We start from the raw sequence: 24,595 nt of genomic DNA, 5'->3' as shown, positions 1-24,595 counted from the left end.
CCCAAACTTTCCCCTATACAGTTGATAAAAGTCAACCCAGACTCTCCTGTGAGATACAGAGGGAAGAAAGGGGAAGGGGCCTCCAGGCATGATTTCCCCAGAGAGGAAAGGCCCTAGCATACATACTTCATGTCCTAAGGGAGTTTGCATAAGCCCTCTCAGGAGCCAGAAATTACTGGAATTGAGGCCAGAGGCCAAGGGAAACTGGAGTAGGGAATTAGGAGTGTTAATGAAAGGAAAACCCTAACTCTAATTCCCCAAGATAAATTAAATCCTGGTGCCTGAGCCTGGACTTAGGGGGTACAACAAATCCACATGGGGCTGCTCTGGATTCTGGCTACTGCGCTCATCACTTAGGGCATCATTTGGAACCTCAGCCTGGGGCCTAGGACTACTACATCATAGCATGCTAGAGCGGGAAGGGTCATTTGTGACGATTGAATTCAATGTTTTATTTTACAGGGAGGAAACAGAAGCCCAGAGAGTGGGAGTAAGTTGCCAGAGGTCAGAGTGAATTCATGGCAGATCCAGGGACACTGACCCCAAACACCACATTTCCAGCATTGCTAATGGGCACCTTTTCTGGAGTTGAAGTCTCTGGGGTAAAATTGGGTTTTCTTTGGATCTGCTCAAGTCCCCACAGGAAGTGCAGACCCCTGTAAATACATCCAAAAATGTTTGTGAGCCTTCGTATCTCACCAGGACCTTCACCTTGGAAAATCTCTTAGTCACTTGCCCCCAGCTATATAAAATCAGCTGGAGTGCTACTCCTCTGGACCTGGAGGCTGGTAGTCCTGGCTTATCTGTACTTTTCTGGGGCCCAGAGGGCCTGCAGAGATGGCTGGGTGGGGTCAACTCAGTCCAGGAAGCACAGGAATTCTTTTAAGTGTATGTGTCTGGGGTATTTTTCTCTCTCACTTACGTGTATTTTTAAAAATTCTTTTTAGACACCCGCTTTATCTTTCCCAAACATCATTTCCTTGCTCCTTTCCTGAGTTCTAGCAGTGGCTGGGGGCCCAGCTTCCTTATTGGCCTCTGAGCTGCTGAGGGGGTGGGCCAGGGCTCAGAGGAGGTTGGAGTAGGGAGCAGGGGGGCTGTTTATGCTGCTAGAAGTGCCTTTCATCCTTCCCTTTGCCACCAGGGTGCTGGCTGGTTCCTGGAGCAGCGTCTTCACTCCTATCCAGCTCTTGACACTGGCTTTCGTTCCCTAAGGCTGTGGCCATATCTAGGTCCATCCAGGCTGATGGTCATACCTTGCCTTCAGTGCTACTCCTTCCTGTTCTTAGAACTGGAACCTGACTGTGCCTGAGCCCCTTGGATCACACTCAGCATCTTGGGCTGATGGTCCCTCGCCCCAGAAGGTCTTAACTGGAGGGCAGATGGGTCCCAGCTAAGGGAGGACGCTGGCTGGAGGGTTTGTCAACGAGAGTCTGAGCTAGCCGGATACCCCGCTCTCTCCCAAGCCATCTCTCCACCCTGGGCAACTTCCATGGTAGGTACAGCCAGTAGCCATGGCTGCTGCCACTCTTCCCCCTCTTGCTTTCTTTCTTCAATATCTCTTTCTTTTTGCTTCCTAAGAAAAGCATTTTGGAGTAATGAAGGATGGGATGAGGTGTGTGCTTATTGATAGTGCCTGAGCCAGCCTTAGGAGAAAGGCAAGCACTGGGGTCACTGCCTTCACATCTTGGCCTGGAGCTGCATGGTTGGTCGTAGGCATTTTCTTAACTTTTCTGTTTGTTTCTCCTCCTCTCTCTCCCCACTGCCTATGGAGGGAATGGTTTCAGCTCTAGGACTAATGAGACCTCCCTTTGCTGACTGCTTCTTGAGGGAATTGCTATGGGAAACCTCAGGAATACAGGCTTTTTCAGACAGACTCTTCCTTGGAGAGGAGGGGTCGTGTGGTATCCTAGGAAAAAACTGGAGGATCTGAGTTTCATTCCCAATTCTGCTGGTTATTAGCTATGTGCTCTTGGCAAATCACTTAAGCTTTATGCATCTCTGGTTCTCCATTTGTAAAGTGGGGATAATAACTTTTACCAGCTGGACATGGTGGCTCGTGCCTGTAATCCCAGCACTTTGGGAGGCTCAGGCAGGAAGATTGCTTGAGGCCAGGAGTTCAAGACCAGCCTGGCCAACATGGTGAAACCCCATCTCTACAAAAAATACAAAAAAATTAGCCAGGCACGGTAGCATGCACCTGTAGCCTGTAGTCCTAGCTACTCAGGAGGCTGAGACAGAAGGATAGCTTATGCCCAGGAGTTTGAGGTTGCAGTTAGCTATGAGTGTGCCATTGCACTCCAACCTGGGCAACAGAGCCAGAGAGGCCCTGTCTTAGTAATAATAACAATAATAAAACTGTTTCACATAAGGTTAGAGAGATGATTAAATCAGTTAATGCATGTGAAATGCTTAGTGCCTGGCACATCTTAAGTGTTCAATAAGTGGTCCTGCTGTGTGTTTTTTTTAAGTTTATACAGTATGTCAGGCACTATGCTGATTGATTTCACACATGGGACTGCATTTAATCCAAAACATAACTCACGAAAAACAGATGGTCATCTTCCCCATTTTGCAGATAAAAAATCTACAACTCGCAGAAGTGACTTGCCCGTGGCCACACAACTACAATTTGAATGCAAGTGTGCACTGACTTCAAGTCTAGGGCTATTCCGAACTAATAATAGGCCAAATAGTAGAGCATATAGGTAGTTTATTCTCCTGTCCCAAACTAGGGTTAGAAGGCTCTAGCTCTGGCTCCAGCTCCCTCTGTTTGGATTTTTCTTCTTCCAGCCTTTAGTTTTCTCTGTGTCCTAAAAGCCCCCACTTCCCTCTTCTGTCTACTTTGGGATTGTTTCCTACTCCTGGAGAAACCCTAGAAAGAGTAAGGGGCCAGCCAGGCACGGTGGCTCACGCCTGTAATCCCAGCACTTTGGGAGGCCGAAGCGGATGGATCACCTGAGGTCAGGAGTTCGAGATGAACCTGGCCAACCTGGTGAAACCCCATGTCTACTAAAAATACAAAATTAGCTGGGCATGGTGGCACATGCCTGTAATCCTAGCTACTCAGGAGGCTGAGGCAGGAGAACTGCTTGAACCGGGGAGGCAGAGGTTGCAGTCAGCCGAGATCGTGCCATTGCACTCCAGGCTTGGTGACAAGAATGACACTCCATCTCAAAAAAAAAAAAAAAAAAAATAGTAAGAGTCTTTGTAAGGTATGTTTCACAGTGTGGCAAGGTAGTGGTATAGTAGAACCTCAACAGTGGATGGTACCCTAGGTGTGGGTACTTTTGAGCCATCAAAAGGTACAAGTCTGAGCTAATAACCATTATTATAGTACCTGCTACTTACTGACCACTTGCTGTGCATCAGGCTGTGTCCCAGATGCTTTGAGAGTACTATCTCTAATCCCCACAGTCACCTAGCCAGATAGGAATTATTGTTTCCTTTCTCAGATAAGAAAACTAAAGTTCAGATGGGTTAAGCAACTTACAGATACACACATCTAAAGTGGCAGAGGGGATCTGAACCTACATCTGTCTCACTCATTTTTCACCCATTGCCTGCTGGCTTGGTATAGTTGGTGAGATGAGACTGACACACATGAAATGATGATGGGCAATATCAAATATCATATTATTATGGACCCAGTTGTGAGGGCTAGATTACCCTGAACGAGCTTCCTGGAGGAGATGGTACTTGAGCAGTACCTTGAAGAACAGGTAGGATTTAGGTTAACAAAAGGAGAGGGGGCATTCCAGGCAGAGGGAACAGTCATAGTCATAACTATGATTGGTCGAGGCCTTGCCAGGCCTGATTCAAAGCACTTGCATTGTCTCATTTGATCTTTCAACAATCCCATTTGGTACTATTATCCACATTTTACTGCCATGAAAACTAGGGCTCTGAGAAGTGAAGTCACCTGTCAAAAGCAATAGAGCTAATGAGTGGTAGAGCTGGGATTCAAACAAAGGTGGTCTGACCCCAGAGCGTGTGTTAGATCGACAGGAATATCAACAGCAAAGGCACAGAATCAGGAAGGGACAGAGCTGGTTGCAGGGTGTGATTGGAGCAGAGAAATGAGAGATTGAGCTGATGGGTAAAGATAGCTTATTGAAGACTTTGAAACTGATCTAGTTTACGTTTGATGTGGGACAGAGTGAGAAATAGGGAGCCAGTGAAGATTCTTGAATAGGAGAGTACCCCAATTCAGTTGGCGTTTAACTTGATATGACCTAAAAGCAGTGACTGGAGGTAGAACAAGAGAGACAGGCTGGCAGACTTCTGCAGTATTTGGGGCATAAAGTTTCAAGGGCCTGGACTAGAACAGGAGCTGCTGGTGGTGGGTTCTGGGAGAAGAGCTGTGGTTCTGTCTGATGGCCACAGTGAAAATGGAGGAGGCGGGTAGGGGGAGAGAGAGAGAGAGAGAGCAAACCAGGGCCAGAGAAACATCATAAAGAAAAGACTCAGTAGAACTCAGTGTGGGATTGGATGGTTAGGGAGAAGGTGGCACCAAGGCTGACTGCCCACACTTTAAACCCAGAACTCAATAATTCTAAATATGGAAAAAGGCTTGAAATAAGAAGGATACCCTGTTCTCCACTATATCCTCAGTGCCTAAAAGCATAGGACATAGTAGATACCCATGGTACATAGTACTACTACTGGTAGATGCTTGACGAATAGTTGTTGACCGGATAACTACCTGGTAGCAGCAGCTGGAGAGATTTCCCGGCAGTGTGGCTTTGTGTGTAGGACGCCAGAGCAAGCATAGCCCCCAAGGTCTCCTTGTGCCTTCAGCCCCAACTCTGGGCACTCTGAAATCAATAATAGAACAATATGATTACAAAGCTAGGGGCTTCACCTGGCTTTCCACTGTTGCTGACCTGTGGCTCTACTTCCTGGCCTTTGACAAACAGCTTCCCCTGCCCTTCCTGCTATACCTCCTGGTCTGTGTCTGGCCTATTACCACTCAATCCTTGTTTTCCCCAGCAGGGCCATTCTTCTGAAGACTATCTTTTTAGGTCTTAGCCCTCTAGAGCCTTGTACTACTGAGATCTTCTGTGCTTCTGCTGGGGTGAGGGGCATTTCCAGCTAGGATGGAATCCTCCAGCTTGAGTGTGACCATGAATGCTCCTGGGAGGTAGAGAGCTGCTTTATCTCACGATATAGCCAGCTTGTTGAAGGCAGGGGCCCTTATCCTATTCAACCCTGTACTACCAGTGCCTAGTCTGGACCCTGGCACAGTAAATATGAATAAATTGATGAAAATAATTTATCTATTTACTTCTGTATCATCTACTTATTTATCATGTTTCTTTTACTCTGCCATTCATCTCTTTCTCTATCATCCATTTCTCTCTACTATATATTTCTCTACAATCTTTCTTAGAGTTTTCTCTTTTTCTGTCATTTATTTTCCCCTCTATCATCTCTCCTTCTTATCTCTATCATTTGCCTGGCGCTTCCAGCATCTCTCTCTCTCCATTCTCTCTCTACTCTCCCTCCTTCTGTCATTCTCCCTCCCATCAATCACCCTTTTATCTCCTGGAATTATCCATGCCCCACATGTACTCTTCACCACACTACTCTTCCCCACTTGCAAGGGTGGCAACTGCTCATGCAAAGTATGCCAGGGGACAGGGATGGGTCCTGTATGCGGCAGTCTGTGCAAAAGTTGTGGCTGCATTCAGGGCCGTGGCCTCAGGCCTATTTCCCTTTATATACCCCTGACCTGCTGAGCAGCCAATCTCCTCTGTCAGCCTAACATGGTGCATTCACCACTTTGTTCTATCTTCCCTCACAGGAGTTGGGGCTTCCTGCCACCACTTTGCCTACCAACTCAGGCGTCTCACCTCTGTACCCATCTTATCTTTCACTCTGTCAACACCTATCCCATGCTTTGTTTGAACCAGCTCTGTCTCTCCCATTAGTCTGTAAGCTCTCGAGAGCAAAGACTGTATTGGATTCATCTCTGTAATCCCAGAGTTACACATAGAGGACACACAGTAAACATACAACAGATACTTAATCAATGAATGGCTAAAAATTGGAGAATTGACAGCCCAGTGTTGACCTGTTCAAACTTATCAATCACTTGCCCATTCCTTTCTCAGAGAAAAATGGGAAGATCGACCAGATTGATTTTCTTTCTCAAAGAGAAGTGAGGATGTGCTCACTGTTCATTAGGCAGCAGCACTCATTTATTCCACAAATATTTATTGAACATCTACTATGTGTCCAGCACTGTGATACGTGCTCAGGATACTCTTGTGAACAAAGCAGCCCTATGAAGCTGACATTCCATATCTCCAGAATGAAGGAGACTTGAGAACTAGGAGCTCAGGAGGGCCACTAAGATTCCCACACCAGTTCCTTGCAAGATGTTCTACTTTACTGAAGGAAAAGAGGGGGTGGGGCGGAAGCTGCCTGGGAAGTGATTTCAGCTCTGGTTCCTTAAGCCCACTTCCTGTCCCTTTCTTGCTGTAGGAGGAACGCCCCTGTCAGTAGGCCACACTCATGGCATGTGGCCAAGCTGCTGGAGGGATGCCCTGAAGCAGCCACCACCATGCATTTCCCTTCTGAAGCCTTCAGCTTGTCCTGGCATTCCGGCTGCAACACAAGGTGAGTCTAGAGCCCTCCCCTCAAGACAGGCTGGAGGGTAGACAACTTGGACACTCCTCCTCCTCTGCTCTAGTCCCTGTTGGATGTTAGAGTCTCAAGTGCTATAATGGAAAAGCAAGTGAGAGTCCAGAGTACCTGAGTTCAAGTCCTAGTCTCTTGCTAACTCTGTGTGATTTGGGGCTAGTCCCTTTCCTTCTGGACAATGTTTCCTTGAAATACCTCATTGGGCTTACAAGACACCACACTGTCCTGCTTTTCATCCTGTTTCACTAGCTGTTCTTTCTCCGTATCTCTTTTCCTAATTCCTTTCATTCTCCTGTCTCTTAATGTAGGAGGACACCAGGGCTCAGTTCTGGCCTGCTTCTCTATCAATGGCGACTCACTGGTGCCCTTATCTGGTCTTTATTACCTCTGTCACATAGCCAAAGCCTTCAAAATAGGGACCTTCCTGAATAACTATTGTTGAAACAGTTGCCCAAGAGGCAGACAAAATTTTCTTCAGGCTGAGAGCCAGCAAAGGTGCTGCCCTTCACTGTCTTTTCCCTTCCACAAGAGCTTCCCTCCAAGAAGGGATTTCTGTTGCAGGTTCAGAGAAACTAAGGGTTGAGTTTACCCCAATTCGGTGACTTTATCTGGAAACCAAGGGCTCAGGGCAGAGGCAGTTTTGTTCTGGAAGAATATGCAGAAACACACTTTGACATTCTTGAGCTTGGCTCCTGCTTGAGTGAGGATTTGTTTTTGTTTTTGTTCTTTTCAGCAGGAATAGTGGTGGAGTGGGTAGCAGGTTCCCTTGCCAATAAGAAATTGATGGATTCCTTGCCCAGAGAACAAGTGAGCTGACTGAATAAGGGGCAAGGCAGGGAGCAAGAATGAGCAGAAGCTGACCTGAGGGTCTCATGGGCTGCTGCCACAGTTCAACTCTGGCTTTCTAGACTATGGCCTTTCTGAGAGCAGCCTGCAACCTCTGGGGTTCTAGTCAAAGGGAGTTACTGGCATGACTTGGCTCAGTTTGGCTTTATGTGTGGGAAATGGTACTTAAAATTGAAGATTGCATCTGATCGTAGCCCTTCCCTTGGTCTTCCAGGTTTGGCTTCGCTGTGGGAGCTGGGGGAGGCGTGGGTGGGCAGAGGCCCCTATACTTATCAATACTAGTATTAGAGAGGATCCTGATGACAAAAACTAATAAAGAGAGTAGCAGCTGCCATGTATTGAACCCTTGCTAGGTACCTGGGCTGTGGTAAGGACTTTACATTTACTATCTGCTTTGTCTACACATCAACCCTCTGATATAGCTATTACTATTATTCCTATTTAAAAGACCATATGGCAGTAGCGCTAAGACACTGGACTCAGGCCTGATTCAGATTCCAGCTGTGCTTCTTTAGCAGCTTAGTGAGTTTGTCAGTTTACTTTACCTCTTTAAGCTTAAGATTCTTCCATTGTAAAGTGTAGATAATAATCTGTCCCATAAAGATGGGAACAATAGACACTGGGGAATACAAAAGCAGGGAGAAAGGAAGTGGGACAAGGGTTGAAAAACTACCTGTTGGGTACTCTGCTCACTTCCCAGGTGATGAGTTCAATTGTACTCCACACCTCAGCATCATGTGATATACCTTTGTAACAAACCTGTACGCGTACCCCCGGAATCTAAAATAAAGGTTGGAAAAGAAAAAAAAAAAAAGATCTGTCCTCTTCAGCTTGAAGTGAAACCTTGTAAAGTGTCCGGCACATTAAATAGTGTCCGGCACAGTAAATAGTCAGGATTGCTATTATCAAGAAAAGAATAGGGGAACACCTGAATTACAGCCCTGTCTGTGCCAGTAGTTAGAGCTGGGTGTTCTTGAGTAAATCACCATCTCAAAATCACTTCCCTTTGCTGGGCTTGCTTTACACCAGTGGTTCTCAAAAGTGTGATTGCTGGATGAGCAAGCAGCCCCAGCAGCACCTGGGAAGTTGTTGGAAGTACAAATTCTCAGGATTCACCGAGACCTAAAGCTCTAGGATGAGGACGAGTGACCCGTGTTTCAACAAGCCCTCCATGTGATTCTGATGCACATGCTCAAGTTTGAGAATCACTGATTTATTTACAAAATGGTCTGGCTACAATTGAATCAGCCCTTTAGGGCTCCTCTCTAATGCTGATATTCTGTGATTGTCTCTTTTGGCAGGGAGCCACATGCTGACTCCCTAGGGACAGGGACAGCCTAGAAGCAATTTCAGACTTGCTAATGTCAGGGAAATAGAGGATAACCGCCATAGAGTTCTCCCACTTTTAGTCTTTGGGGTGTTTCCCCATCTTTTTTCCATATATCATCTTGTGTCCCATTTTACTAAGCCCCTGAGGCACCCCAATGTCCATCTTCTTCCCTGTTTCCCTTTCTTCCCCTTTTTTTTTTGCCTACCCTCCTCTCATTTGTGGCATGGGTACCTCTGGGCTGGCCTGCCCTCTCCTATAGTAGGGCTGGCCATGACTTCGCTAACTAACCAGTATGCCCTGTGTCTTACAGTGACGTGTGTGTGCAGTGGTGTCCACTCTCCCGGCATTGCAGCACCGAGAAAAGCAGCTCCATTGGCAGCATGGAGAGCCTGGAGCAACCAGGCCAAGCCACCTATGAGAGCCATCTGTTGCCTATTGACCAGAACATGTACCCTAACCAGCGTGACTCAGCCTACAGCTCCTTCTCGGCCAGCTCAAATGCTTCTGACTGTGCCCTTTCCCTCAGGCCAGAGGAGCCAGCCTCTACAGACTGCATCATGCAAGGCCCAGGGCCAACTAAGGCCCCCAGTGGCCGTCCTAATGTGGCTGAGACCTCAGGAGGTAGTCGGCGCACCAGTGGGGGCTACCTGACCCCCAGCTCTCAGATGTCATCCCGTCCACAGGAGGGATACCAGTCAGGGCCTGCCAAAGCAGTCAGGGGCCCACCACAACCTCCAGTGAGGCGGGACAGCCTTCAGGCCTCCAGAGCCCAACTCCTCAATGGAGAGCAGCGCAGGGCATCTGAGCCTGTGGTCCCCTTGGCACAGAAGGAGAAACTGAGCTTAGAGACTGTGCTACCCGCAAGGAACCCTAATAGGTTCTGTTGCCTCAGTGGGCATGACCAAGTGACAAGTGAGGGTCATCAGAACTGTGAGTTCAGTCAGCCTCCTGAATCCAGCCAACAGGGCTCTGAGCATCTACTGATGCATGCCTCAACCAAAGCTGTTGGATCCCCAAAAGCCTGTGACAAAGCTTCCAGCATGGATTCCAACCCACTCAATGAGGCTTCTGCAGAGCTAGCTAAGGCTTCTTTTGGCAGACCTCCACATCTCATAGGACCCACAGGGCATCGCCATAGTGCCCCTGAACAGCTGCTGTTATCCCACCTGCAGCATGTGCACCTTGATACCAGGGGCAGCAAAGGGATGGAGCTCCCACCTGGACAGGATGGGCACCAGTGGACTCTGTCCCCTTTGCACAGCAGCCACAAAGGGAAGAAAAGTCCATGCCCCCCTACAGGAGGAACCCATGACCAGTCCAGCAAAGAAAGAAAGACCAGACAAGTGGATGACAGGTCTTTAGTTTTGGGACACCAGAGCCAAAGCAGTCCCCCACATGGAGAGGCTGATGGACACCCCTCAGAAAAAGGTTTCCTGGACCCAAACAGAACAAGCAGAGCAGGCAGTGAATTGGCCAACCAGCAACCCTCTGCCTCTGGCTCCCTTGTTCAACAAGCCAGGGACTGTTCTTCAACCACTAAAGTAGCTGGTGGCACAGAGGCAGGTGAAGAAGGGGACAGTGAGCCCAAGGAGTGCAGCCGGATGGGTGGTAGGCGAAGTGGAGGGACCCGGGGCCGCTCGATCCAAAACCGGCGGAAGAGTGAGCGTTTTGCTACCAATCTGCGTAATGAAATTCAGAGGAGGAAGGCCCAGCTCCAGAAAAGCAAGGGTCCCTTGTCACAGCTGTGTGACACTAAGGAGCCAGTGGAAGAGACCCAGGAGCCCCCAGAAAGTCCTCCACTCACTGCCTCTAACACATCTCTTCTATCTTCATGTAAAAAACCTCCCAGCCCCAGAGACAAGCTCTTCAACAAAAGCATGATGCTCAGAGCTAGGTCTTCCGAGTGCCTCAGCCAAGCCCCTGAGAGCCATGAATCTAGGACAGGCTTAGAGGGACGAATAAGCCCTGGCCAGAGGCCTGGCCAGTCCTCTTTGGGCCTGAACACCTGGTGGAAAGCACCTGACCCATCCTCCTCAGACCCTGAGAAAGCACATGCTCACTGTGGAGTCCGTGGAGGTCACTGGAGATGGTCTCCAGAGCATAATTCACAGCCACTTGTGGCAGTAGCCATGGAAGGCCCTTCCAACCCAGGTGACAACAAGGAATTGAAGGCTTCTACTGCTCAAGCTGGGGAGGATGCCATCCTCTTGCCTTTTGCAGACAGAAGAAAGTTCTTTGAAGAGAGTAGCAAATCCTTATCTGCATCTCATTTGCCAGGTTTAACCACTCATAGCAACAAGACTTTTACCCAGAGACCAAAACCTATAGACCAAAACTTCCAGCCAATGAGCTCCAGCTATAGGGAATTGAGGCGCCATCCCATGGACCAATCATATCATTCCGCAGACCAAACATATCATGCCACAGACCAATCATATCATTCCATGTCACCCCTTCAGTCAGAAACTCCCACTTACTCAGAATGTTTTGCAAGCAAAGGTCTAGAAAATTCCATGTGTTGTAAGCCACTACACTGTGGTGATTTTGATTACCACAGGACCTGCTCTTACTCCTGCAGTGTTCAAGGAGCTCTAGTCCATGATCCTTGCATTTATTGTTCTGGGGAAATCTGCCCTGCCTTGCTAAAGAGAAATATGATGCCAAATTGCTACAACTGCCGGTGCCACCACCACCAATGCATTCGGTGTTCAGTTTGCTATCATAATCCTCAGCACAGTACCCTCGAGGACAGCAGCTTGGCACCTGGCAACACTTGGAAACCCAGGAAGCTGACAGTGCAGGTGAGGACTTGGTTCTTGGGTGGGTAACCTTCATTATTGTCTTTGAGAGGAGAAAGCTAGGTAAATCATTTAAAAATATAACAATTATAATTCCTTGAAACTGTACAGCACTGGCTCCAGTAGTTGTTAGCTTAGTAACCTTGAATAAGATACTCAGCCACCAAAATTGCAGTTGTCTCATCTTTAGGGTTAGATAAACGTAACTTTTGCTTCATAAAATGGACACAACTGAGATTTGTATCCTGACTATAATATTGATATCTGAGTGACCCAAAGCAAGTCATTCAACCACACAAATTTGAAGTATGTAATTCTAAAGGGAAAAAATAATTTTTCCGTCATAAAATAGCCAGTATTAAGAAGAGTCTCACTACCTCATCTCTAAAATGGAGGAATATCATGGCTGCCTCATGGATCACTTGTGAGAATCAAATGAGATTGTGTCTATGGAGTTCTAGGCCCAGTGCATGATACAAAATATCACTTATTGCCTCCCATTTTCTACTTCAGAAGTATTTAGAGATGCAAAATTTGCAAATATCCCCAGGCTTTGCTTTCAGAGATCTGACTTGTTGGGTTTTTAAAAAGACAAATCCTTTCCCCTTTCTCCATCCTGTCTCTGTTGGAGACCCAGGTCTAAACTGGCTGCTCTTATATCCTGGTTATGACCTATTACCATAACACAAGCCACCACCATCCCCCAGGCTACTTCTGGGAGGACTCCCTAGGTCCTTGCCTACTCACTGCCAAATTACTTCCCCATGGCATCCCTGATGCCATCTTTTGGCCGGTGCATTCAAACCAGAAGTTAATTCCTGTGTTCAGCTGTTGCATACACAGACACTTTTGAAATGACTTACTATCTGAATTTGCTCAATATATATCCTTGGTAAAAAGGAACTTCAAGAGTGAAAGAAGCCTTACATAAAAGACTATGAACTCTACAATTCCTTTTATATGAAATTCTAAAACAGCTATTCTATGGGGAAAAAAAATTCAGAACACTGCTTGCCAATGGGAGGTGGCACAGAGATTGACTGGAAAAAGGCATGAGGGAACTTGTGGGGTGGTGACAATGTTCTATATCTTGGTAAGAGTTTGAGTTAAACATATGTACCTGTCAGAACTCAACAAATGTATAGCAAGGCTCCTAGACAGCCAATGCACTTAGTATTTGTGCATTTCACTGGAAGTAAATTTTGCCTTAAAATGTTGTAAACAAATATTAAACTTTATTTAATATGTATGCTGAAGTGTTTTTGAAGTATACTGCTGTATTCAACTTACGTTTTCAGCATACAAATCTTGTACATATTTTGTTATATTTGTCCCTGAGATTTTATGAAAGCGCCGAATCCTAGCCACTCAACCACCAGGGATATTTGTCCCTAAGATTTTATGTTTTTAGATTCTATTATAAAGAGTATTATTTTCTTAATGTCAAGTTGAAATTCTTGATTACTAGTCTATAGAAATATAATTGAATTTTGTGTATTGACATTGTATCCTGCAACCTTGCCAAACTCACTTATTAGTTCTAATAGCTTTTTGGTGGATTATAAAACATTTTCTACATACACAAATCATGCCATCTGCAAATAGAATTTTGTATCTTCCTTTCTCCTGTACATGCCCTTTTCTGGGAGAGAGAAGAGCCTTATTGCACTCTCACCTTCAATACAATGTTTGGAGGAAATGGTAAGAGTGGACATTATAGCTTTTTTCTTAATCTTTGACTATAAAGTTTGATGTTAGCTGTAGGATTTTTTTGTAGGTGCCCTTTAATTGAGGAAAATCTCTTTTATTCTGAGCTTACTAAGAGTTTTCATCAGAAGTAGATGTTGTATTTTTTTTTAAATGCTTTTTCTGTATCTGTTGAGATGATCATATAGTTTTTCTCTTCTAGTCTACTGATATGGTGAATGACATTGATTGATTTTTAAAATAAATAGAAGCCTAGCATTGCCAGGATAAATCCCACTTGGTCATGATGTATTATCCTTTTATATGTTACTAGATTTGCTAATATTTTGTTAAGGATTTTGCCCTTATGTTTATCAGGGATTTTAGTCTATAGTTTTATTATAACATCTTTTTCTGTTTTTTGTTTGTTTGTTTGTATCAAGGTAATGCTAGCCTTAAAAAATGAGTTGGGATGTATTCCCTTCTCTTTGATTTTCAGGAAGAGTTTGTATAAAATGTCTTCCTTAAATGTTTGCTTGAGTTCATCATTGAAGCCATCTGGGCCTGGAGGTTTTTTGGTAGTAAGCTTTTTAACTACAAATTCAATTTCTTTAATAGATTTGGGGACATTTAGGTCATCTATTTCTTCTTGAGTAAGCTTTAGTAGTTTGTGTCTTTCAAGAAATTTGTCCATTTCATTTACATTTTAAAATTTATGGGGATATAGTTGTTTTCAACTTACTTTAAAATGCACCAGGAATTTAAGATGGATTGGTAGATGGATAGAGGAGTAAATAGATATATGATAAGGCAAATATATCAAAATGTTAATTGTAGAATCTAGGTGCTGGGTATATGGGTGATCACTGTGAACTTCTTTCAACATTTTTGTATGTTTGAATATATTCATAATGTTGAAAAAAAGAGGAGAGGAAATATAAAATAATGGTTTTAAGGGCACCGAAGCTGGAACCAGACTGCCTGGTTTTGAATTTCTTCCCCCGAACTTACAATGCCTAAGCTTTCCCATCTGAAAGCATGGGGGTAGTAACAACACCTACTTCATAAGTTGGTTGTGGGGATTAAGTGATGTAACACATTTAAGACTCAGAGCAGTGACTGCCAGATTGTAATCATCTTATAAGTGAGTTATCACCTCTTAAAGGGACATTTTGGCTTAGCTTGAGAGACTTTTGCTGGAAGAAGGACTCACAGATAGACAGTAGACAAAGGGGGCTGAGATTGGGGGTGAGTGGGGCGGGGGAAGTGAGGAGATGACGACTGCAGTGGTGTCAGCCCAGGACCAGCAACTCTATAAGAGATGGAGGTACGATTTGCAGGTTGCAGCAATTGGCAGCAGTAATGCATGCGGGTGAGGCTGTGCCTATATCATGCCTCTATTTTTTGTACTCTGAGGGAGGGATACCTTGGCTTCCTAATGCTTGTTAGACCAGCTAAGCAGGTCTGCTTAGATACTAGGCATTCAGACATGTGGATGGCTGCCTAGGAGACACCACATGCCCATTTCTGCCCATCATCTGAACCTTCCACTCCTACTCCACCCCCCTCAAGAAATGGGAAAAACTTGCAGCATGGGTTAAGATGCCATAGCTCTGATGACTAAGGTACTTGTGGTGGTAGCTATCTGAAGTAGGGCGGAGATCCTGCTCCTAATGCCCCTGGATGAGGTTGGTGAGCTAATTGGCTCCTGTTCAGTGCTGTGAAGACTGAAATCAGCATGCACTCACATCCTTCATACCAGCTTGTTTTGCATTCATTGTCAAATTATTTCACTTACCAATTGTATGGGATAAGTTATAATAGGATCTCCCGTTTTACAGCTGAGGAAGCTGAGAAAGCCAAGGCTCAGAGGTCACACATCTAGCAAGTAGCAGAGCCAGAATTTGAATAACATGACAGTAACTAGCATCTCAGTGTCTACTGGGCACCAGGTACTATTCTAGGTGCTTTACATGTATCAAGTCATTGAGTTCTCAAGCAATATTATTATCGTGATTATACTATTATATAGTTGGGGAAACTGCGATAAAGAGAAGTTGAATGGCTTGCCTGAGGCCGCAAGTGAAAGGCAGGTGTGCGATTTGAATCCATGCTATCAAGCTCCGGAGGCCAAGCTCCTGACTGTGCTACACTGCCTCTCCATAAGCTGATTGCAAAGCCCAGGCCCTCTCTAGTGTGGCCAGATGCCCTCTAGCAGTATCACTTCCACTGGGACAGCAAGTTCCCATCACAATCTCCATTTGCAACAAGCCGTGGGGATAACTGCCTCTTTGGTTCAAAGGGTGCAAGCAATGTACCAGGAACCTATGTGGCTTAGGGAAAAAAAAGTAGAATGATACTGTGGACCTGGGAAGGTGGTTGGGAGTTGGTATAGGACTTTGGTTTGGCCACTGCTATTTACTGAGCACGTGCACAGGGCTAGACAGGGCATGGACAGGAAATCCTGGCCCCCACTGTGGTTGAACAAGTAATGGTGTCTTTGCAGGCAGGAACATCTCACAAGGGCATCGAGGCAGAGTCTAAAGTACAAGTGGTTAGAGCTGTTCTGACATGCCAGATATAGGCAGGGACTGCTCTGGTCCTTTAAAAGCTGAAGCCAAGAAATAAACCTCAACTTTTCCATTGCTGCTAACATCCAGAGCCTCTTATGTGCCAAGCAATGTGCTAGGAGTTCTCTCTGCATATCTTATTTATCATCACTACTGGTCACCCAGATAGGAAACTGAGGTGAGGTTCAAGGAGGTAATATGAATAACCTCAAATAACACCACTATTAAGTGTCTTAGCCAGTGTGACTGCGCCAAGGATCTGTGTTTATTCTGCTTCACCAGGTGTCTTACTTCCAGTAGGGAGACCTACTGGGGCAAAGGTAATAAAACTTTGAATGGGACTAATAATAGTAGCATTGGAGAAAGAGGGAATTTGGAAGATCAGTGAAATTTAGGAAAAACTGTGCATTCCCATTGAACTAAACTCTGAGTCTCTAGGTATGGAGTATTGGATACAAAGAGAGAATCTAAAAGGCTAATTTGCATTCAGTTTGGAGCTAAAATAGGAAGGCAGGGACAGTTTTACAAATGGCACATATGGCTTGGCCTAGAAAAAAAAAAAAAAAAAGAGTTGCTTGGACATGGCCCTTAAGGAAAAAATGCCCAGGGTAGAGAGTCTGCTCCTGTAATGTAGGGACTGTGGCAACCTGCACTCATATTCCCCAGAGATGGGCCCACCTCAGCCCCTGCCAGCAGATGTGGGCAGAGGAGGAGGAGCCACTGCAGTTGGAGGCGTGCTGGCATACCTGCTGTCCCTCTGCCTCACCTGGGGAGACGGTTGCTGCAGCCGGAGCTTCTGCCCTCAAAGCCCCCCTCAAGGGTCAGGACTTCCAAGAGGATGCTTTCTCTGTTGGAAGAGGCAGGAGGAATGAGCAGGTTCACCCAGCAGAACAAACAAAAAGACCTCCATCTCTCTGTGCAGGCAAGAGCCAGGGCAAACAGCAAACATACTAAACTGGTTTTTAATGTGGTTTGGGAGGGGAGTGGAGAAAGAGGGAAATAGCATTTCTAGACCACGGTGTCCAGGTCCCTAAGTGCTCCCTTAGTCTCTGCATGCCTGCAGCAGTTTAGCAAGCCTCCCGACAGAAAGGCAGCCCTCCAGGTACAAATTTCTCAGCCTGCATAGCAGAGTAGAAGGAACAAGCTGGGGGGCTGGGCCAGACACCGGCTCCTGACCTCTTCACATTTTTGAGGCCATCTAGATACCTGGCTGCTCAAAGCTTTCTAACTTATCAGGATTTTTCTTTACAGGAATTTCCTGGGGACAAATGGAATCCAATAACAGGAAACAGGAAGACCAGCCAGTCAGGGAGGTAAGTGAGCACTCAGGGAGTTGGGGTGGGTTGGTGCCTCTGGAGCTTCTATAGAAATTGCTAAGGTCTTTGGTTTGTTTAGTTTCCTTTGAGGAAACTGGCCTGGTATCTAGACTAAGGGCTTGATGCCATAGATATAATTCAGCCTGTCCCCCTGCCCCCCGCACTCCTAGATAGCTGGGTACAGACCAAACTGATTTCTAGGACATTTTGGAATATGCAGGTTTCCTCTATTAGACTGAGACCCTTGAGAGAGGACACCATACCTTGGTCATAGCTTTATTCTTCGTACCTAGCACAGTGCCCGATACAGAGAAGTTACTCGAGAGGTATTTGTCATTTGCTTGCCAAATGAAGAAATGGAACCTCCTCCACCATTAATGGGTGAAATGACACAAAAGTAATAATGCTAGCTAACATTTCTTGAACACAGTGCTCTATTCTAGACCCCATTCAAATCATTTTACAAGTATGTATTTATCACTATGACCTTATGGAGTTGGTAATATTAGTCTCTCCATTTGACAGAGAGAAGAAATTGAGACACACAGAGATACATTCATTTGCCTGAAGTCCCACAGCTAATCAGTTGACTAAGACCCAGGCGGTCTAGCTTCAGGGACACTATACTACATTACAGTGTTTCTCTGAAATGGTTCTTTTACTGATTAGTCAGTGAAATAAGAGGACTTTATTGAAAACCTAGTATAGGTCCTGCCTTTTTCTGGGCAAGGTGAGAAATACGAGCAAAAGAACAGCAGGAAGCACAGTGCCTGCCCACAGCTTGAGCAGGGAAGACTAACCCACACAAAGCTAAATGGCAATAATAATAAATTACCACTTGCCAAACAACCTATGTGCTGCAAGCCGAATTACACATATTATCTTACGCTTTATCTTCCCAACAACTCTGTCAGGTAGGTATGATTATAACTGGGGCGGTGGGTCTCAAAACTTGAGTCCACAATTGAAACACAGAGAAATAGTTGGACCCGACCCTGCATCCTGAGAGTGATTCAGTAAGTGGGGAGTGGAGCTCAAAACCTGCCATTCTAACAGGCTCAAACAGCATGTGGGTGATGCTGATGCAGCTGGTCCTGGGATCCAGTTTGAGAATTGCTAACTCACATAAAGGATCACAGTCAGAGAGCCTAAGGAATCTACTCAAGGTCTCACAGCTAGTAAAGGGATAAGCTAGGAATTAAGCCCAGCTTTTACTTTCTCACACAAGTTGACAGAAGATGAAACCCTGTCAAATACAGGGCTTAAGAAGCACCTGGCACCTGGTAAGGGGGTAGCACGTGGTAACTATTACTGTACCCTATTGAAGTTCATTGGAGGATACAAACAACTGAGGGTTGGTAGCTGTAAGAGGAAAGGCCCATAGAGGAGACTAAGCAGGGTGTGTTGGAGGAATAATCCCCACTGGTTAAGTTCTGGCCTTGGAGTCAGTTCTGCCTGGGTTCAAAGCCAGATTCTTCTATTCACTAGCCATGTGGCCTTGGCAAGTGCCTACCTGCCTGCCTCTCTCCCTCTCTCTCTTTCCCTTCCCCCCTTATTTATAAAATGGGATAAGAGTATCTATCTCAAATGTTTGTTATGAGGACTAAATGAATTAATATATGTAAAGCATTTAGAGCAAAACCTGACACCATAAACTCTCAGGAAATGTTATCTGTAATGAGGAGGAAGAAGAAGAGCAGCAGCAGAGAAGAAAGTTGAGTAGTGAAGCACTGGACCAGCCTAGGCAGGCCTTGACCAACCTAGGTAGACCAGCCTAGGTAAACCTAGATAGGATCACAAACACGGGAGCAATGAAAGGTTACCATCAGGTAAGTAGTATGATAAATGTGGCCCTTTAGGCAACTTTGCAGTGTTTGCAGCCTAAGTGGGTTGAAGAGAGACCAATTAGGAGAAGTGATCTGGCCATGACAGAATGTGGCCCTGGATTGGGGAGGTAGAGGCGCGATAGAAATGGAGCAGAAGGAATAGATAAATAGGTCTGATATTTGGGGGAGGGGAGTTTGGTTATTGTGAAAACAATATTACAGGAAATTAAAAATAGAAGAAAAAAATAACCTTATTGTCACCACCTTAACACCTTGGTTGTTTTCATTTCCCTGTCAGCTTTATCTATAGGTATAGAGATTTTTCTAAGCATGATTATAATAACCATGTAGATGTAATTTTGTGTGCCCTGCTTCTTTTTCCTCTCTAAGCATTACTTGGTAAACAACTTTTCATGTTGCTATGCAGGCTTCCTCAAGTCATAATTTTTAGTGGCTGTATAATATTTCACCAGCTTAATGTGCTCTAATTTGCTTAATCATTCCCAAATTGTTGGGTAAATAGGTTGTTTCCAATTTCTTGGTATTATAAAGTAATGCAGCAGAAATATTTTGAGTCACTATAGCTTTTTTTCTCATTTTGAATTATGTCATTAAAAACAATTATGTGGAGTTGGGATTACTAGTGCAAAGAATACGAACATTCTTAATGGTTCTTCATAGATCTTACCAAACTGTTTTCCCCATGGGATTTTTTACATGCCATTAGCAATATATGAGAATACCAGTTTTCCAAAATTATGTCACCATTGAAAATTTTCTTTTTCTAATGCCATACAGTTTAATGGGACCTATTATAGTATTAATTTGCTTACTTTGATCATTCTAGTTTGAATATTTTGTGTGTGTAATTAATATATTAATATCTGTATTGCTTCTCATGTGAATAATCTGTTCAGATTATTTGCTCACAAATATGTGACACCTTTTGAGGGCAAAGTAGAGAAAACTTGGTGACTAGAACTTGAGGAGAAAAAAGGAAATATATCTTAGCCAAGCATGAGATAGTACACACCTGTAGTCCTAACTGCTCAGGAGGCTGAGGTGGGAGGATCACTTGAGCCCAGGTGTTCGAGGCGGCAGTGAGCTGTGATCACATGACTGCATTCCATCCTGGGTAACAGAGCGAGACCCTGTCTCAAAAAAAAAAAAAAAAAAAAAAAAGATAAAAAGATAAAAATCAACTCTGAGCCCCAGTGACTTGGAGAATGTTATTGGCATAGATGGGGCAGTTGAGAAGGGGAGCTGGTTTGGTGAAGATGCTGCTAAGTTTGAATTGGGATATGTTGTATTTGAAGTTAGTGGAAGATACAAGTTGAGTCTTTCAAGGCTTGTCAAACACCCAGCCAGGGGACAGGATGAGGAAGAAGAATCAACAAAGGAAACTGAAGGGTCAAGCAGCTGAAGTAGTAGAAGGAGAAATCTGCCAGTGTAGAAGATAAGCAGATGACTGTTAATGTCCTTAACAGTTTGGAATTACAAGTGACCTTCAAGAAAGCAAATTCAGTAAAGCGGTAGGCATAGAAAATAGATGGCATGGTGGTCTGTAAGGGGGGAGCACAGAGAAGAAATGCAAGCAGCTTTACACATCACAAATGTACCTGTTTTAAGTGTACAATTCAATGATTTTTAGTAAATTTACAGTGATGTACAATCATCACCACAATCCAGTTTTAGAACAGTTCTATCACCCTAAAAAGACCCCTCATGCCCATTAGACATTGCTCTCCATTCCCACTCTCAACCTTAAGCAACCACTAATCTACTTTCTGTCTTTATAGATCTTCCTTTTCTGTGCACTCCATATGACTCAAATCGCACAATATGTGGTCTTTTATGCCTGACTCCTTTCACTTAGCATAATGTTTAGCAGTTCATCCATGTATCAGTACTTCGTTCCTTTTTATTTCGAAATAATATTCCATTGTATGGATGCATCATATTTTGTTTACTAGTCCTTCCACTAATGGATTGTTGGGTTGTTTTCACCTTTTGGCTATTGTGAATATTACTGCTATGAACATTCATGTACAAGTTTCTGTGTAGATTTATGTTTTTAATTCTCTTTGGTACATATTTAAGAGTGAAATTGCTGGACCAAATGGTAATTTTATTGTTTAACTTTTTGAGGAACTGCCCGTTTTCTAAAGCAACTGCACCATTTTACATTCCCACCAGCAAAAGAGAGTTCCAGTTTCTTTTGGCTAATTTTACTACAATGATTAATTGTTACTGTGTGGTTTTTAAAATGTTTAAAAAGGGGCCCGGCGCGGTGGCTCACACCTGTAATCTCAACACTTTGGGAGGCCAAAGCCGGCAGATCCCTTGAGGTCAGGAGTTCGAGACCAGCTTGGCCAACGTGGTGAAACCCCGTCTCTACTAAAAGTATAAAAATTAGCCAGGCATGGTGGCAGGCGCCTGTAATCCCAGCTACTCAGGAGGCTGAGGCAGGAGAATCGCTTGAATCTGGGAGGCAGATGTTGCAGTGAGCCAAGACTGTGATACTGCACTCCAGCCTGGGCGACAGAACGAGACTCTGTCTCAAAAGAAAAAAAAATGTTTAAAAAGGAAGATGTTTAAAAATAATAAATTAGCTAGGAAAAGGAAAGAGAGAAATGGGATGATAGAGGGAGCAACTGGGTTTAATTTAGTGGTTCTCAAAATGTGGCCCCAGGCCCAGCAACCTCAGTATCAACTGAGAACTTGTTAGAAATGCACACTCTCAGGCCATACTCAGACCTACTGATTCAGAAAGTGAGGATGTGGCCCAGCAATCTCTGTTTTAACAAGCCCTCCAGGCAATTCTGACGCAAGCTAAGTTTCAGAACCACCAGTTCAAATGAAACTTCAGTCAGGATCTAGAAAACTGAATTAAGTCTAAAACAGAAAGGAAAGCTCAATAGAAAAGGAAGTATTGACACTGAAGATGGAAGAGGCAGGTCCCAATTAAGGTCTCAGGAAACATGAGAAGGACTAGGAAATGTCCAGGGCATAGATGACATCTGTGAGGAGAAATCCTGATAGAGTTTCCCCTCACACCTTCCCCCACCACCACACACACAAATTTTAACATTTACTATGTTATTTCTGTAACAACTGGAATGATGAGTGTAGATGGAAAAATCAAATGTGTATTCTTAAGCCACTCTCTTTGCCTGGAAGCCTGCAATGAATTGATAATTTCAGGTGGTTATACTCTTAGTTGTCTTCCTCCACTGTTATTTGGTTTTCCGTAAAGAGAATGTAAAAATTTTAATATTAGCAGGAGGGATAAAAATGGTGAGTAGATCTACTGGGAGAAAAAGCTACATTACTGTGATATATTTAAAAGCCAAAATAAGTTATTTTCTGGATTATCTCTATTGGTTTTCTGTACCTTTGATTGCCTGCTGTGACCCTTTCCATTTTTTTTCACTTTGCACAGAACTTTAGAATGTGTAGGGTGTTTTTATATGCATGACCACAGTTAATCCTCACAACAACACTGAGGTTAAACCTTATTTTTCCCATTTTACTGATGAGGAAGCCAAGACTCAGAAAAGGTATTATACCATTAACAGCAGCAACAACAGGTGTAATAGCTAACATTTATTGAGTGTTTATTCTGTGTCAGACACTGTTGTAAGCATTTCACATGAAGTATTTTATTATTTATAATAACCCCATGAGAGCATTACTGTTTATTGACCCAGTTTTGCAGATGAGGAAATTGACTCACAAAGAGATTAAAGTCACTTGCCCAAGGTCAAACAGGCATCTGACTTCAGAGCCCATTACTACTGGGATTATACAACAAGTAAAGTGACCAAACTAGAGCTCTACTTAGGATTTTCCATTCTCAGCCTAGGGTTCTCTTCCTTCCCTTTGTCACACCACATCATGAGCAGAGTGTGAAATACCCAGTACAGAGTTCCTATTTACTGACTGAGTGAAAGAATATGGGTAATTCAGAGTTGAATCTGATTTAATTAGGAAGAGTACACTTTTCAGAAGCCTTTACTACCTAAGAAGAATGCAGCCTTCAGAGGCTCGGAAGGATTTGTCACAAGTGTAACTAAGTGAATTTAAATACTTAGGTATTAATTTAACGCCAGGCACACAAAACTTATTCAAGGAAAATTATAAAACTCTAATGGGAGAAATAATATGAATAAATGCATAGTATATACTTTGCTTTAATTTAGGAAGACTGAATATAGTAACGATTACAATTCTCCCTAAATTTAATGTGTAGACATAATGTACTCCAATTAGAGTCACCATGGGATACTTTATAGAACTTGTCAAATTTATAGTAAAATTTATCTGGAAGAATAAGTAAGTGTGCCGAAACACCAAAGAGTACATTTATTTTAAAAGTTAATGATGGCAGACTTACTCTATCAGATTTTAAAGCCTATCATAAAGCAACAATTATCAAAACCATATGATAGTGGGTTAAAAAAAGTCAAACAGTGAAATTAAAAAAGAGCTTCTAGAAACAGACTCAAGCTATTTTAAGAATATAGAACACATTGGAAGCAACCCTGAACTGGGGAAAGCAATTACTATTTCTTTAAAAAATGTTGGGAATTTTAGATATCAATATGGAGAATAATTAACTTAGATTCATATCACATACTGTACAGAAAGTGGACCAGTAGAATCGCATATTTATTCCAGCTGTGGATGGAAGATAAATTTGTGTCTGTTAAATGGAGGATATCATCAGAGACAAGATCAATGGATTCAAATATATAAAAGTTGGTGTGGGGGAAGCCTTTGTACAACAAAATGTAATAAAAAGCTAAGCAACAGAACGAGGAAAATGTCTGGGATCAGCATCACTGCCAACAGTTGCCTGTCCAAAAAATATATATATAAAAATGGGTAGAAGGTCAGCTTTCAGATTTAGCTTCATAAATGGGCAAGGAAAATGAACAGGCAATTTACACATGAGGCAATAAAGGGAGTAAAATCATTGCATGGAAAAGTACCACCTCTCTAGCAATTAAAGAAGTACAAATAGAAGCAACTTCAAGGCATCATAATCTGCTTATTAAACTATCAACAATTAAAAAAATCAATAAATAGAAATTGTAAAATGCTACCTTGGCAAGGCTGTGAGGAAACGTGCTTCTGGAAACAATATAAATTGGTTTAGTCTTCCTAGAGGGCAATCTAGAAAAATGTGACAAGAGTTTGTGTTTCTGGGTTTAGTCTTCCTAGAGGACAATCTAGAAATATGTGTTCATATTATTTGGCCTAGAATACCCCCAAGAAAATAACCTAAAAGGGGAAAAAATTATTTAAAGATGTTCATAGTAGTGCTTATTATAATCATGGAAAGAGTTTACCAATCTAATATATCATCATCTTGGAACAAAATAGAATAGCCACTAACAGTGACAGGTATACAAATGTTGGGTCTTTCCCAGAAATGAGTGGTTGTAATATTAACAAAAAAATAATAAATATGAAACCACATGTTGAATCTAATCTGATAGTAGCCATACACAAAGAAAATTCAGAAAGGAATCTGGCAAAATGTAAATAGTTGGATATGAATGTACATGGAGTT

General features: G+C 43.6%; 1 protein-coding gene across 5 annotated transcripts in view; it reads left to right on the top strand.

Moving 5' to 3' along the window:
* The window catches only part of SHROOM4 (shroom family member 4), a 233,814-nt gene that overhangs the window by 168,211 nt on the left and 41,008 nt on the right, over nucleotides 1-24,595 (top strand). For all 5 annotated transcript variants that reach the window (XR_008518059.2, XR_653408.4, XM_009234854.4 and 2 more), the window contains 3 exons: nucleotides 6,487-6,621; nucleotides 9,132-11,622; nucleotides 17,127-17,188. Coding sequence is in view for 3 of the 5 variants with exons in the window: in XM_009234854.4 (XP_009233129.3) it covers nucleotides 6,487-6,621; nucleotides 9,132-11,622; nucleotides 17,127-17,188 (2,688 nt within the window). In the remaining 2 variants the exon portion in view is untranslated. The remainder of the gene's footprint in view (nucleotides 1-6,486; nucleotides 6,622-9,131; nucleotides 11,623-17,126; nucleotides 17,189-24,595) is intronic.

Source organism: Pongo abelii, chromosome X, assembly GCF_028885655.2.
Source record: "Pongo abelii isolate AG06213 chromosome X, NHGRI_mPonAbe1-v2.0_pri, whole genome shotgun sequence".
NCBI lineage: Eukaryota > Metazoa > Chordata > Mammalia > Primates > Hominidae > Pongo > Pongo abelii.
The sequence above is the reverse complement of the archived record's forward strand: the minus strand, read 5'-3'. Positions and strand labels throughout refer to the sequence as shown.